This window comes from Bison bison, unplaced genomic scaffold (genome assembly GCF_000754665.1).
Source record: "Bison bison bison isolate TAMUID 2011002044 unplaced genomic scaffold, Bison_UMD1.0 scf7180017864267, whole genome shotgun sequence".
NCBI classification, from domain to species: domain Eukaryota; kingdom Metazoa; phylum Chordata; class Mammalia; order Artiodactyla; family Bovidae; genus Bison; species Bison bison.
In genome coordinates, this window is record NW_011494839.1 from 1840892 (window position 1) to 1857570 (window position 16679).

Consider the following 16679-nt stretch of genomic DNA (forward strand, 5'->3'; position numbering starts at 1 on the left):
ATCTGCTCAGAAGATAGAAATCCTCTATAAACTGTAAAGAACTATAAAATAGTAATCACTGTTACAAGGGGAACAATGAAAAAATACAGTCCTCGCGTGCTGTGACTCTGAAAAGTCTGTTAAAAGCATGGGAGCCAATGCCTCTGGAAGGTAAGGGTAACACTCATTTTTCCTTTTATTCCCACACAGAGGTACATGAGGAAATGCTTTCTCAGTGCATGAATAAATATAGCATCAAATAATCAGCAAAATGTTTTAACTGTGCAAAGTCTTTTCAAGTTAAATCTATAAAACAAGTACAAGTACAGTAGGAAGAAAGAAAGTAACTAGGACCTTGAGTTGATGGAGGAAAAAGGTGGAAAATCCTTAGAGGATTAAAAACACCAGGGGAAAAATGCTTGAGGAAGATTCCACAAAAATATACAGCACAAAGTAACATTCCACAGATCTGAGGCTGGGTTTCAGTGTATCCTCAGAACACAATGACAATTACTTACTGGTTGTAAAGCTCTGGATGCCTAACTAAGTTCTGAATGAATTCATTCAGTCCTGCTCTTCTCTGTTTAATAAAATCTGTTAAGAGAGATAATACTATTAGGATTATTTACATCAGACTGTAATTATCATCAATACAGTTATATAAGAATAGACCAACACAAGAGAATGAATTTTGATTAAGAAGTTATTTCTTAATTCATACTTCTTGATATAAAATAAGGAATAAATATTTAACAAATATATTTTAATCTATAAATATGATTATAACATTAAAATAAAGCAGGTAACATATTTTGCTGAAGAAAATTCTCCCCCACAAAAATGCCTATTTTAGGTTCTAAACAGACTCACTACAAAACCTGGAGTCACCAGTTTGCTTTGTCCAGCTCCTTGTATACTTTCAGGTAATGGATAAGAATTAACACTATGACACTGATGGCTGAAAAGTCATACTAACTGAAATACACACAAACAAAAAACAAAAACAAGCGTACTCAGGAAATACTGAAATCCTTGCAAGTGGGAATGATGATTAACTGGTTAATTATTATGAAAACTCTGCTGCTAAAAATAGGTTTTTATCTTGTATAAACCTATTTCTCTTCAGAGGTTAAAACTGAGAAATAAAAGTGTTTTCTATGTAAGTCACTGAAGACAAGGGTCATGCCTTTAAATGTATTTTTAACATTAGCCCTTAACACAGTGTCTTGGAACATACTTAACTGATGTTTGCAAATGAATAAATAAAATACCAAACAAATGATTACACATTTTAGCATTTGTCATCTCTAAATTTCATATGCCAATCCTTATCTAACTTACATTGTTTTTGTTCTTTTGTAATTTTATTTTTCAGTGGTAAAGATATCCTTCTTTTTATAAAAGTACCCCAAAAGTAATTTATATATTGACTCCAAGATCCAATCAGCAAAAAGGTTTGATATTAAACTATTCAGAATATAAAAAAGTATATCTAACTCTGTGTGTACTCTACAGAAAGATCCTTAAATTCAAAGTGAAATTTTAACTTTGAAAAGTATAGGCAAAAAAAAAAAGAAAAGTATAGGCAGTTCAGTTCACTCAGTCCTGTCCAACTCTTTGCGACCCCGTAGACTGCAGCATGCCAGGCTTCCCTGTCCATCACCAACTCCTGGAGCTTGCTCAAACTCATGTCCATCGAGTCAGTGATGCCATCCAACCATCTCATCCTCTGTTGTCCCCTTCTCCTCCTGCCTTATCTTTCCCAGCATCAGGGTCTTTTCAAATGAGTCAGTTCTTCTCATCAGGTAGCCAAAGTATTGGAGTTTCAGTTTCAGCATGAGTCCTTCCAATGAATATTCCGGACTTATTTCCTTTAGGACGGACTGGCTGGATCTCCTTGCAGTCCAAGAGATTCTCAAGAGTCTTCTCCAACACAACAGTTCAAAAACATCAATTCTTCAGTGCTCAGTTTTCTTTATAGGCCAACTTTCACATCCACATATAACTACTGGAAAAATCATAGCTTTCACTATGTTGGCAAAGTAATGTCTCTGCTTTTTAATATGCTCTCTAGGTTGGTTATAGCCTTTCTTCCAAGGAGCAAGCATGTTTTAATTTCATGGCTGCAGTCACCATCTGCAGTGATTTTGGAGCCCCCCAAATTAAAGTCTCTCACTGTTTCTATTGTTTCCCCATCTATTCGCCATGAAGTATTGGCAGAAACAACCCTAAATTCTGCCTCAAGTATGTAAAACTTATCTTACAGAGATTGGTAACCACCAAAATAAAGTGAAAAGAAAAAGGAAATGACACATATGGACTTAAAAGTTGCAGCATAAGAACTCAGAAAGATATGTGGGAAAATTCTACATGGTAGCTGCCAAACACGAGGTTAAAAGAGCAACTTCTTTTTTCATGGTCTTATTGTCCCATCTTTGGCTGGTAAGGGCTTCCCTGGTGGCTCAGAGGTTAAAGCATCTGCCTGCAATTCGGGAAACCCAGGTTCAATCCCTACCTAGGTCAGGAAGATCCCCTGGAGAAGGAAATGGCAACCCACTCTAGTATTCTTGCCTGGAGAATCCCACGGAGGGAGGAACCTGGTAGGCTACAGTCCACGAGGTCGCAAAGAGTCAGACATGACTGAGCTACTTCACTTCCTTGGCTGGTAAAAGCCCCCATCAATTGTGCTCCTGTGTCCTTTTGATAAAACTTCAGTCAGTATTCTTACACAGCTTCTTTGCTTTCAGGCAAGCTGTCCTAGGATATCTTGCATATTTCCTGCCCAGCACCTGGAAATGGCACTTTTCCATGGAACTCTGGTTCCTTTAAAGGGGAAATGGTATTTAGATGGATGCTAAGGGTGTTTGCTGCTCCTTATTTGTTACTGTTTTTAGGCATTTCCAGGGGAGAGAGCTAGGAAATGTGTACTGTTTTAGAAAGGGAAAAATAAATTGTGACTTCATACTATATTCCCAAATCAAGTTTAAAAATCACAGGACTTTTTTAACTTAAAATCTCCAGTTTTATATTTGTATCTCTTTCATCTTCTGCTTAAAATTTTGGTTCTCATAACACTAACACAATCACAAAAGAACTCTATAAAATTAACAATAAGATCACTGAATGCAGAGTAACATTGCTTTGTGTGCTTTTTTTGCCCTTAACATACGTCCCATGAGGAATATACAGGTTAATGTCCATGTTTTAAAGTCATTTAAAATAATTATTCTCCATGCGTTTCACCACCAATTAGGTTACAGATTTTTTCCTTGCTTATTTTCAATTGTTAGAGACCTCCATATTATGCATATTATGCAATATTATTGCATTTATTTTTGTTTTTAAATTGCTTAAAATATGCAAAGCTATGAACAAGATTCATCCAGAGGTGTCTTCAGTTGACCTCTCCTTGAAGTCATCAGTTTTCAGTTTTTGATTTATTCTTCCATTATTTCCTTTCGAATATTCACATCCTTTCCTACACAAAAAACATACAATGTCCAGATCTGCACCTTGTTTTTTCCACTTAACCAGGTATTCTGGAGATCACTTCACAGTAATGTACAAAGAGTTTTTTTGTTCCTTTTCCCAGATGCATCATATTCCAAAAATGGAAGGCTATTTCAGTTGTTTCCAGTTTTTACTATTAAAAACAGTGCCACAATCCACAGTCTTATACATACATCATTTCCTATGCAGTTTAGAACAGATCCATAGAAATGTGATTTCTTGGTCAAAGTGAAATGCATGATAGTTTTGCTAAATATTACCAAATTTCATATGGTTTGTACCACTTTGTATTCCCACCAGCAAAACATGAGAATGTCTGTTTCCCTAAAGCCTAATTAAATGAGCATTCTATCAATCTTTGATTTGTTGAGTATAACTTGGGTTTTCCAAAAATCTATGGCATGTAGTCTATTTAACTGTTGCCAAGTCATATAAAATATGCTCATGACTAATTTCCAAATGTTCAATAAAAATCAATTTTTAGTGTCAAATAATTAATCCACAAAAACATCAATACCACAAGAACTTGTCTGGTATTTTGCCTTTCACAATGGAATAGCAATGTTGCAAGTCTTTATCCCCTTGCCTTCTTCCCTGGATAAAATGATTCTGACTTCAGGGTTTAATTGAGGGCTCCACAAAACTCTAAACGTACTTCCAGTCTCATATTAATCACTAATATGTGGTTTGAGTCACCGTAAGTGTCTTTTCGCCACTTCAAATTAATTAATTCTCTCATTCCCCCAGGTCGGACACATCAGTTGTCTCTGATTCTACTCTATGTCTCCTTTACCCAAGCAACCACCAAGATTTTTTATAGGTTTTTCATTAAAAGAATTCTTACATCTGACTCAATTTTTATTTTTATTTATTTTTTATTATTTAACTTTACAATATTGTATTGGTTTTGCCATATATCAACATGAATCCGCCACAGGCATACACATGTTCCTCATCCTGAACCCTCCTCCCTCCTCCCTCCCCGTACCATCCCTCTGGGTCGTCCCAGTGCACCAGCCCCAAGCATCCAGTATCGTGCATCGAACCTGGACTGGCGACTCGTTTCATATATGATATTATACATGTTTCAATGCCATTCTCCCAAATCATCCCACCCTCTCCCTCTCCCACAGAGTACATTTGAATCAGTTCTAATGAGGTGGATGAAACTGGAGCCTATTATACAGAGTGAAGTAAGCCAGAAAGAAAAACTGACTCAATTTTTAGCCCCATTTCCACCCTACTTGCAGCTCTCATTCTCTAACTGGAGGACTCCTGGAATATTCCCTTCACCAGCCTCCCAGTCTCTATCTTGTCTTCCCTCTGCTGTGCATACTTACATATACACGGTGGGTTTCACATTATATTGCCATTTTGCTCAAGTAACTCTAAAGCCCCCAGGCTGCCCTCCACAATGTTTTTCAACCCATGCTCTACAGACATACTTCACTGCTGCACCAACAAAGCAGTTCCATTTTTATTTGTTCTACACATGACATTTTCTGCATAAGATTTCACTATTCTGCAGCTAAAGAGAATACAAGAGAATAAGAGCTCAAAAGTCACTGGTCTACAGAGTCAACCCACGGAATGTGTAATCTGACAGTGTTGTGCCAACTCAATCTTCTATTAATGAATTCATGTAATATTTATTGAGAACCAAATATTTACTAGGCATCATAAATAAAAAAGATAAAGTATCCACCTTCGTAAAATCTACACCCAGATAAAACAGACTGGTAGGACAATAAAGTGTGCTAAGTTCTCCCAAGAGGAAAACAATCTACATAAAATAGGAGAAGTGAAAAAAAATTGGGGAAATGAGAATCCTTTCCAATCCAAAGGTTCAGAAAGTATAGGAGAATAAAGCGTCTTCAGTTCAAAGGATTACAGGGGATTCCAGCAGCCGACGGCTGTGGGGGTGGGGGGCAGTCAGTTTTAATTAAAGCAAGAATGTGAAAGAAATATGAAAAAGATGGAGGGTAAAGGAGTTTGTTCATCATGGACAGAACTGCACTGGGTATGGTGAAAAGGTCTGGGAGACAAAGGAACAGTGTAGGGTCAGGCTGTAGAGAGGAAGCAAGATAAGTGGTTTGAGAGCTCATCTCCTGAGTAACAACCAAGAAAGCAGACACTCAGGAATCACAGGTCTGATGGTTACAAGCAAGTTAGCTGAGGAGGCAAGATGGTGGGGAGAGAGGAAACTCAATAGCTTGTCAGGATCCACCTGTGGCATAGACAGATGACTTTACGTATGGAATTTCTAGTGGATAGAGATTTCTGTCTAATAAGTAGATATTGTGTACTAGGTTGATTTCTTAAAAGTCTAGTAAAAAAATTTTTTTTGCAGTTGAGGCTTCAGACATACATACAGCCTCCAGATTTCTGAGATCCTATGTGACATTAGGCTTCCCAAAGGTGAACAATAGGATACTTGGTATCCCATTCAAAGGCCTGAAAGGTGCCATGTACAGACCACACATTTAGTAAATGTTTCTGGATATAACAAGGAATGCCTCTCATGGTTAGGAAAGTAATCCACATTATCCTTAGTGATCAACAGATTTATCTGAAGCCAGACCACTTGAATTTAACTTTCAGATCTGCTATTTATTAGCTGTATGTGAGCCTGGGCAAATTATCTAACATGTGCCTCAGCTTCCTCATCTATAAAATAGTGATGATAGTAAAACCAGCCTCCAAAAGCTGCTGTGAGGAGTGAATGAATTAAAACATATAAAGTATTTAAAACAATGCCTGGTAATCAGGCATACAGCCTGAGAACCATCAGCTTTGCAGATTTACACTACTATCCAGGGCAATGAATATGTTAACTGCCTCTTCAAAATTTAACATTACTCATGGCTGGTCTAAGAATTTACTGCCTACCTGGATCAAAATTATCACCAAATATTCTCTTGGCAGGAATCTTCAGGGCCATAGCAGGAAATTGTTTCCTTAACTAGAATTGAAAAAAATAATATTACATAAACTTACTATATAGGTCTTCTAGTTATACACATGCCAAAATAAAATACAGTCTAATTTAAAAAAAAAAATCCATCATAAAAACCCATCATACTTTTAAGTATATCATGATTAAGTGTACAATATTAAATTATGCCAGTAAAATACCATTAATCTGGCTAATTCTCTTTTGTCCCAATAAAACAATTAGTATCTTTGTGACCTTGGATAAGCTACTTAACATCTCTGTGCTTCAGTTTTCTTGTGGAAAATGGGGATAATCTGAGCACTTATAGATTTGCTGTGAGGCTTAAAATTGTTTAAGTTAAGTACTTGGACAAGAACCTGGGGTATAGGTTTTGAATACCTGTTACTTACTCCCTGTTTATGATGTCAGGAAATGTAACTTCTGTGTTCTGACAGACTGGCAATTGTTTTCTGAGAAAGCTGATGAATTTTCAATTTCCTCTGCTCAATCCTTCCTCCTGTTAATATTCTAACACATCTGTCTCTTAGATTTGCCTATCCCCAGAGAAAAACAACTTGGTCCTGAAGAAATTCAATTTAGGGCAGTAAAGCCATAAAAATGGGTAAATGCTTATTTTTACTATAAGCCTGACATCACTTGACATCAAAGAACCACGCATATACTGTCTTTATACAGCCTTACCAATCCTTGCATTTCTCTAGTAACTTTAAATGTTTTAGAAACAAACAAAAAAACCCAAACATATACCACATACACACACACACACATACGCATACACACACATACAGTGTGCGTTTGTGTGAGAGAATACAGATATATCTCCAATGACAGGAAATACAAAGAAGAGGAGAGTGAATTAATCAGTCTAAACTATGGGCAAGCTGTCAGCAAAATTCAGATAAAAAAATCTGTAGAGAAATGACCCTGTTTTTTCCAACAAAAAAATTGTACACAAAAGAGAGGTGGAGGGGGAAACTTAGTGATTATAAGACAACTCATAAAATCAACTATATTTCAATAAAAATTTTTGAAAAAGTTAAAAAAATAAAATTTATAACGATTTGTTTGAAAAAAAAAGACACTTAACAGGATTTTCAACCAGTCATATGAACACTGAGTATTTGATATTAAAGCATTTTCATTAATTATTGTGATAATGACATTGTATATTTTTAAAGAATCTATCTTTTAGAGATATACACAGAAATATTTACAAACAGAAAGATACGATGTTTGAGATCTGCTTCATAATTATAGTGGGCTGGCTAGGGATATAGATGAAACAAGAATGACCATGTACAATAATTCTTGAAGATGGATGGTACATTATCTGATGTTCTCTATTTATACTAGTCTAGTTCCATACATGTTCAACAAGTTCTATAATAAAAAGCTTCCAAATGCAAACTACAGTCATAAAAAACACATGTTTACAGATTGAAAATGTTATTTTTTTCTCTTCCCTTTTATTCTAAATGGGCTTCCCTGGTGAATCAGACAATAATCTGCCTGAAACAGAGGACACATGGGTTCGATCCCTGGGCTGGGAAGATGCCTTGGAGTAGGGACTGACTCCCCACTCCAGTACTTTTGCCTGGAGAATTCCATAAACAGAGGAGACTGGTGGGCTACAGTCCATGGGGTTGCAAGGAGTTGGACACGACTGATGTGACTCAGCATGCACACACATGATGTTTGTAAAACTGGCTTACCTGAACGTGGAATAAATGCTGAAGACACTGCAGCAAAAATGGCCAGACCCATATCGCAATCTCTCTGCTCTAACACTTAAAGCTAACAGTTGGGCAATTTAACTAGAAATAAATAGCATGATGATTCGAAGAAGGCAATGGCACCCCACTCCAGTACTTTTGCCTGGAAAATCCCATGGACAAAGGAGACTGGTGGGCTGCAGTCCATGGGGTCGCAAAGAGTCGGATACGACTGAGCAACTTCACTTTCACTTTTCACTCTGATGCATTGGAGAAGGAAATGGCAACCCACTCCAGTGTTCTTGCCTGGAGAATCCTAGGGACGGGGGAGCCCGGTGGGCTGCTGTCTCTGGGGTCGCAGAGTCAGACACGACTGAAGTGACTTAGCAGCAGCATGATGATTTACAATTATTAGAAAAACAGATAGAAAGGATTTATTTCTAATATTCTATGACACTGAAATGTATTTTAGACTACACATCTATATCTTCTGTAGTTTATCTGAAGTCCTCTCTCACCCTTTTTAGTAAGCATTCCAAAATTAGGATGATTTTGAAGAATCTCTTTTCTGCTTGTCTGATATATACATAAGTATTGTTTAATCATCAAATAATTCCTTCAGCTTCCAGTTTTCTCACATGTTTTAAGTAAAAATCTTGTAGACTGTTACTTACAGTATTGTAAAGTTTATCAAACTCTGCATATCTCCTGAAGACAAACCACTCACTCCTGCCCACTGAGACCAGAACTTTATAAACCTGTAGAAATTAAAAATAATAAAATAAAATTTGAGGGAAACTCCCCACTAGCTATTTACATATGCAAATAAAATGTTTTCATACCTATGAAATAGATAATTAAACATTAATATTTATATACAATCCTCCAAGATACACAAGTATACCAACTCAAACATTTCTTTTATCTTGTTGAAAGGTGTTTTATTTTTTAAATGGTAGGAAAAATTTTCTGTAGTTTTCAGAGTAACATAATGAACACCCGTGTACTCATTATTTACATCTTCTGAATTCTGGCATTTTTCAATTCTTGTTTCAGATTTCCTGGAGAAGGCAATGGCACCCCACTCCAGTACTCTTGCCTGGAAAATACCATGGACGGAGGAGCCTGGTAGGCTGCAGTCCATGGGGTCGCTAAGAGTCGGACATGACTGAGCAACTTCACTTTCACTTTTCACTTTCCTGCATTGGAGAAGGAAATGGCAACCCACTCCAGTGTTCTTGCCTGGAGAATTCCAGGGATGGGGGAGCCTGGTGGCTGCCGTCTATGGGGTCACACAGAGTCGGACACGACTGAAGTGACTTAGCAGCAGCAGCAGCCCCAAGAATAAAACACAGTTTCAACAGATGACATTGCTCTCTTCTTTCCCAAAGGTAACCACTACTCTGAAATGATAAAGTATTTTCAAAAGTGATGCCTGGTACATAGTAAATACTCAGTTATTAGTTCTCCTCCTTTCAGGGCATCTTTTACACAATATTTTTCAAACCAAGACTTTATTCTCATATTTCCTACGACTTTCTTGCCTGTGTTTTAACATTTTCATGCACACATAATTTCATATAACCAGAGTCAACAACCCTATGAAGTAAACAGAAAAAATATTACAACCCCTATTGCAGATAGGAGGAAATGATGGCCCCATGAAGTTAAATAACTTGCCCAAGTTCACAGACTTGTGAGACTAAAATCTAAATATTCTAACCTCCTATGCACTAGAACAAGAGTCAAATCAACAGTTATAATACAGAATTATCTTTCATAGTCCATCCCACAGAGAGGCTCAGAATATAATTCAACATAACACAGAGAAAACAATTGGACCCCAAAGATCTTTTTATCATTTCTAAAAACAGCAAGTATCTAGGTGTATGAAGAAAAACTCACTGACGTATGTCTTGGGTTATCAACCTCACTATTTTACAGTGAAGATTAGGGGAAAGAGATGTTTATAATACAATTGTCCACAGTCTGTAGATAACACAGTACATTTACTTCAGAAGATGGCCAGAAAATTTACTTCAGAAGATGGCCAGACAAGCATTTACACAAACTATCCTTTCCCATGAGAGACTGGAAAGCTCCACTCACCACTTCATAGTTAGATAATACTGTGAGCAAAGATCTTTCTCACACTGTGTATGTTTATGAAGTATGAACTCTGAAGTACTGTTAAAGATAAGGTCACATTAACAGACCCACAGTAAGAAGGGCCCCACAACGTAAAGCCATACCCTCCCATGAGAAAGGGGACAAAGTCTCACCTGGAAGGTGAAGCCAACCCATTGCATTAGTCACCTGGATAAGTGAGGCAGAGAGAACAAGACCATCCAGGCACCTTTACATGAGCTCCAAGGGTAAGAGAGCTTTTCGGTGTTACCTCTGGTGTTAACCAAGAGGACATTCAGTTGTCTTACAGGAAGCTGTTGGGTAAGATGTCAGAATTGTTTATAAGATGACATGGCTCCCTTTGGAGAGAGTGCAGAAGTAGAGGAAGAAGAACCTAATCAGAGTGCCGGCAAAACAGAGCCACGTTTCTAAAAGCAGACTACAGATTTTATCTCCCATGGTAGTCAGCATCAGATGGGCCTGGAAGCAGGACTCCTTCCAAAGGATCAGAGACTTAGCTTAATATGATTATGAGCATCTTGAACAAACAACATTGTCTGTGCTGACTTCCTGACAGGATAAGGTGGCTTCCCATGGATACTCGAGTACAGCCAAGACTGGAACCAAACCTAGGTTCCAGGCTGAGGCAGCTCTGCTCTCTATTTATAGGAGCTGAGATAAAGCCCTGTGAGGTTACTCATTAGCAGGATGATTTATGAACAAGAGCTTACTAAGTAAGTTCTAATAAAATACAAGTGAATAAAAAAACCTTTCAAATTTGAAAAGACACTCTCATTTGCAAAAATACACCGAATTTAACAAAACCAAGTACAATAAATCTTATGAAGTTTTTTTTAAAAAAGATTTCCTTGTTGCTTGTCTTGCACCAGAATTTAAGTTCCTTGAGAGCAAGGACTGCCATCATGCTTGCTACCCACTTATCTCCAATGCCTAGAACAGCAGCTGGCATAAGAAAAAAGCTCAAGGACAGTTCTCTGAGTGGATAAATCAAAGTATAATTTAGACTTGGTTTAAGTCAAGACTTTCTAGAATGCAGTGCATTTTTCTGAGAGAAGCTGAACTGAATAAAGTCATTTAAAAGGCACATGAGAACTATTCATAAAAATATTACTGAAGAGTTAACGCAGTGTCTATTTTTGTTCCCAAGTATTACACAGACATGCTGAAGCTGGACAGAGTCTGTGCTGGGTTGGGTGGGGTCTATCTGCACTGACTAGAACCAAGCTTGTTGAGGACCGAGGACTGTACTACAGTAGTCAGCAACAAACACAAGAACTTAACCCTCCTTTCTCATTCAACTTCAATGCCACAAACACTTACTAAATGTCCATGTCTGATCTAGATACTGGTGAAATGATAGTGAGGGAAGTTGTTGCTTCAAAGAACAAGTTCAGGAGAAGTGCACATAAATAAACCTAAAGGTATGTCAGGTGGTGATAATTGCTATTAAAAAGCTAAACAGGGTAAGTGGGACAGAGTGTGAAAGAGGCAGGGTGACGTGTGAAGGGGCAGGGTGACGTGTGAAGGTGCTATTGTATAGCAGGTGGTCAGTAAAGTCCCTCTTTGACAAGGTACCATCTGAGCATCCGATAGGAGGAGGTGAACAAGGTGATCTAGAGGGAGCCTCAGAGAACTCCAGGGACAGCTCTGGGAATAGCTGGTAAGAGTGACGCTAGAGGCCTCTCTCACCCTTTCACACAAGGAAATACTCCTACCATGAAAAACAGGACCCTTGAGATAACCCACTGCATGTATCTGCTATGGATGAGCTTCCAACAAACTCGGCAGGAGGTTCTGTCCTTGAAGGAGAGAACTTACCAAAGTTAAAAATAAGGAGATGGAAGGAATGAAAACTGCACATTCTACTCTGCTACCTAAAGTATACTGATCTCTGGTTTAACATCAATATGATGGTTTTTTCCTCTAATATTTATTTACTTTTGGCTGTGCTGGGTCTCCATTGCTGTGCGCGGGCTCTCTCTAGTTACGACGAGCGGGGGCTCCTCTCTAGTTGTGGTGCGTGGGGTTCTCACTGTGGTGGCTACTCTTGTTGCAGAGCAGAGGCTCTAGTGCACACGGGCTTCAGTAGTTGTGGCATGTGGGCTCCAGAGAGAGGGCTGAGTTGTTGAGGCATGTGAGATCTTCCCAGACCACACATCAAAATCTTGTCCCCTGCATTAGCAAGCGGATTCTTAACCACTGGACCGCCAGAGAAATCCAACGTGATGTCTCTAAAACTGGCTTATATGAATGTGGAATAAACGCTGAAGATAATGCTACAATGTCTGAGGAGAGTCAAATGGCCAGACCCATGCTGCAATCTCTCTGCTCTGGGCTTGCATGCAGGCTGTGGAAGCATGTTCATTAAGGAAGGGAGAACAGAAAATGGAAGGACTGTTCCCAGCTCTCTGTCTGAGGCTCTGGGAGAAAACCACCATTAGGGGGCCCCTACCTCGTTAAGAAGGCAGACTGGAGTGGTCAGAGGGTTTAGTTTAACTCCTCAACCCCTCCTGTGATGTGGACTCTGGCAGGGGCCAGGTTGCCCAGTGGTCAGAGCCCAGGACAGACCACTTGAGTGAGGAGCAGTGGAGGGCACACAGAGCCTCAGTGGGCTCCACAGCCACCACGGGGCCAAGGGGAAGCTAAGTCAGCAGTCAGTCACCCCCACTCACCAAGCCAACAAAGAACAGATTACAGATCAGTCCGTCAACAGCGGATGCCAGTGGTGGATGCAGGCATGAGGCCCAGGGTTGGATCAGGTCAACCACAGCCAGAGATTCACCAGACCCGTCACTCTACACCTGGAATGGCAAAGATCTAGAGGATGACAAGAAAGCCGGCATTTGCCAGGCTACCATGAGGTCAGTCATCCACTGAACAAACACTGTGAAAGGGGACACCTCTCTGGCCACAAACCACGATGCCAAGCTGGAGAAGGAGCATGTGTTCACATAAAAGAAAGAGACCACAATGAAAAAGACAGCCTAGGCGTTTTTACTTAAAAGAACTGCTTACATTTTCAGTCAAACTGTTGAACAGGATGGGGTTAAATGAGTTTCTTCATAGTGCTCAGTGGGTGGGGCCTTACAAGGAAGAACAGATCTGTTACAGACAAGATAAATGACAGTTTTTGAGGAAAAGGAAGACAGCAGATCTCTATATACTAACAAGACTGCCAGACTAAATACTAATAGTGTGGCATTACACTAAATAAAAAAGTGAGTGTTTCCCAACAGCAGTCACTGATATACTGACTCAGCCAAATACCCATTGCTTGCTCTTTATAAAGTCCTATAGTAGCTGATGAGGAGAAGGTGATACATTGCGCAGTTGTTTCTGACTCTTTGTGACCCCCTGGACTGTAGCCCGCCAGGCTCCTCTGTCCATGGGATTCTCCAGGCAAGAATACTGGAGTGGGTTGCCACTTCCTCCTCCAGGGGATCTTTCCCACCCAGGGATTGAACCCACATCTCCTGTGTCTCCTACATTAGCAGGCGTATTCTTTACCACTGAGTTACCACCATGATAATAAAAGGTAAAATTAGAAATGGACTTTGCCTCTCTGGTGAAAAAAGAGATTAAATATTTTTTCAATGAGGTAGAAAATGACAAATGTCAGGGCCTCCCTGGCAGTCCAGTGATTAGGACTGCACCTTCCAATGCAGGAAATCCGGGTTTGATTCCTAGCCAGGGAGCTAAGATCTGACATGCCTTGGGGCCAAAAAATAAAATAAAATAAAACAGAAACAAAATTGTAACAAATTCAATAAATATTTTTAAAATGATCCACATTAAAAAAAAATCTTACAATGACAAATGTCTTAAGAAAGATATGTGGAAATTAAGACAGTGGTTCTTCACATGGAATCAATGACTTTCAGAGTCCACAGATCCTGAGAAGTGTATGTGCCACAGAACCACTCGTATGCACATTTTCGATTGAGAGGGTCTATCGGACAGTTCACAAGCATCTCTGAAGGGATAGTTCACAAGCATCTCTGAAGAGATAGGGAAACAGGCAAAAATCTACACTGAAAAGGAAACTGTATTCCATCACAGTACACAGAGAAGACTGTGGAGGACACATCATTTGAAAGATAAGCTGCCAAGTCTAGGGGAAGCCATTCTAGGTTCAGGAAGAAAAGCAGAAATGGAAATATTCTCTACATTCAATTTTGTCCCATGAACTTCACATTACATACTTACGGTAAACCTCTTCTTTTTCTCTCTGTGTTCATCAGAGCTGGGGATGCTTACACTTGGACAGCTCTCCTTGTAGTCCATGGTATAATCCCTTTGAGTTTATTGCCTCAGAAGGACACGAAGAAGCGAGTCCAAAGAAACAGTCAGCAGAGGACAAACACAATTAGCTAATCCAAAACATAAAACCTCTTGAGGTAATGTTCAAACTCCATCATGCAACCTTAACCAACAGAAAAAAAAAAAAAAAAAAGAACTGATTAGCAAAATGATTTTAAAATACCTTGATTTGTCATTCCTGGCTCACAGAACCCATTTTATCCCTCTTCTTGCAGGAATTTAACTTTTGATCTTAAGTCTCAGCCCAGGTTAGAGACATAGTTTCTGTTATGTCCCTTTCAATAGCTAAATCGTCCACTTTCTTCTCTACTAAGAATTTCCGGGAGCATTTACAACCACGTTTCCTATGGACCAAGGGTTAACTCTCACCTGAAAGGACTCTATTGTGATGGACTGAGAGAGGGTTTTCAAAGGGTGGTTTTTAAGTTCCTAGCATCAAGAGGAACTGGTGAAGTCTGCTTCCAATTGGGAACCTGTCTAGTAACCAATTATTTACTCCCATTTTACAAATGAGGCAACTGAGACACAGAGAGGTTAAGTGACTTAAAACAAGGCCTGTCTGGCTCCCACCAGGTGACCTCTCTCAAGCTACAGCTGAAAGCCTGGGAGCAGTAACGGCTTCCAAACACTGTGAGAAGGGTGCTTCCCCATGTCCTGTTGCTTCTCTCACCTCTGCCCCCATCAGCTTAGTCAACAGTCCCTTTGTTAGAGTCCCTTCTACTCCAGTAAATGCACCAAGAATGACCCCAGAAAACTGACCCTCAAAAATGAAATGCATGTTTGATCAATATCCTGATAACATTACTATGGAGGGAGGGGAGGGGAAACTGACAATCTGGCACATAGTGATACCAAGACCATTCAAACTTCCTGTCCCACGATGAAGGACAAGTGGTGAGCAAGGTGCCATAAGGTCAAGTATATGATGAAAATGTTGATTTCAAAAATAGTGACCTGGACTGTAGCTGCTTCTGACTGTCCCTGAGAATATACACAAAACAAATGACCAACTGAAAGCTGTGAATTCCCAAATAGATGAGCGGAAAACCTATGGCTGTTCTAAATGAGCCCTTTTCCCCTAACAGCTGCTAATCTGATACAAGTAAAAATCAAGGCATGGTTTGATGACAAGGGTTGCAGAACCAATTAAATATGCAACGCTGTAAAATCTCTTATGCTAACATGAGGGCAAGAGCTGGAAAAGTGAATGACCCTAAATCACAGATGCAGGCACTTGGGCAGATAAAGATGAGGCTTGCTCCTTGGAAGAAAAGCAATGACAAACCTAGACAGCACATTAAAAAGCACAGACATTACTTTGCCAAAAAAGGTCCATATAATCAAAGCTATGGTTTTTCCAGTAGTCATGTATGGATGTGAGAGTTGGACCATAAAGAAAGCTGAGCACCGAAGAATTAATGCTTTTGAACTGTGGTGTTGGAGAAGACTGTTGAGAGTCCCTTGGACAGTAAGAAGATCAAACAAGCCAATCCTAAAGGAAATAAACCCTCAATATTCATTGGAAGGACTGATGCTGAAGCTCCAATACTTTGGCCACCTGATGCGAAGAGCTGATTCATTGGAAAAGACCCTAATGCTGGGAATGACTGAAGGCAGGAGGTGAAGGGACAACAAAGGATGAGATGGTTGATGGCATCACCAACTCAACGGACATGAGCTTGAGCAAGCTCCGGGAGACGGTAAAGGACAGGGAAGTCTGGCATGCTGCAGTCCATGGGGTCGCAAAGAGTCGGACACGACCAAGCAACTGAACAACAAGGGTGTTTAACTTCACATTTGGCCAAACATCTCAGCTGAAAGTAGCGACCTGCCCTCTGAGGAGACACGGCCTCCTAAGTCCCCTCCCATAAGCCCTTTCAAATTGTTTCACGATTTCTCTTTGCCCCACCATCCCTCACTACCTCCTAACGGGAATTACATGCCAAAAGAGCCCAGAAAGAAGTTCAAAGCCCACTCTGAGAGGAGATCAACTTTACACCAAAAAATGTGAAGAATCTCAACAATTTTACCAGGAGTCTGAGGTACACATAAGG

The 16679-nt window shown here is 39.6% G+C and overlaps 1 protein-coding gene across 3 annotated transcripts in view; it reads right to left on the minus strand.

Annotated features, from left to right (window-relative positions):
* Positions 1 to 16679, minus strand: part of LOC104994804 (serine/threonine-protein kinase Sgk3) — a 61429-nt gene that overhangs the window by 31384 nt on the left and 13366 nt on the right. For all 3 annotated transcript variants that reach the window (XM_010848463.1, XM_010848461.1, XM_010848462.1), the window contains exons 2-5: positions 14512 to 14728; positions 8832 to 8915; positions 6379 to 6451; positions 498 to 573 (exon numbers count right to left, since the gene is read on the minus strand). In XM_010848463.1, coding sequence (XP_010846765.1) covers positions 498 to 573; positions 6379 to 6451; positions 8832 to 8915; positions 14512 to 14589 — 311 coding nt within the window. In that variant the 5' untranslated portion in view covers positions 14590 to 14728. The remainder of the gene's footprint in view (positions 1 to 497; positions 574 to 6378; positions 6452 to 8831; positions 8916 to 14511; positions 14729 to 16679) is intronic.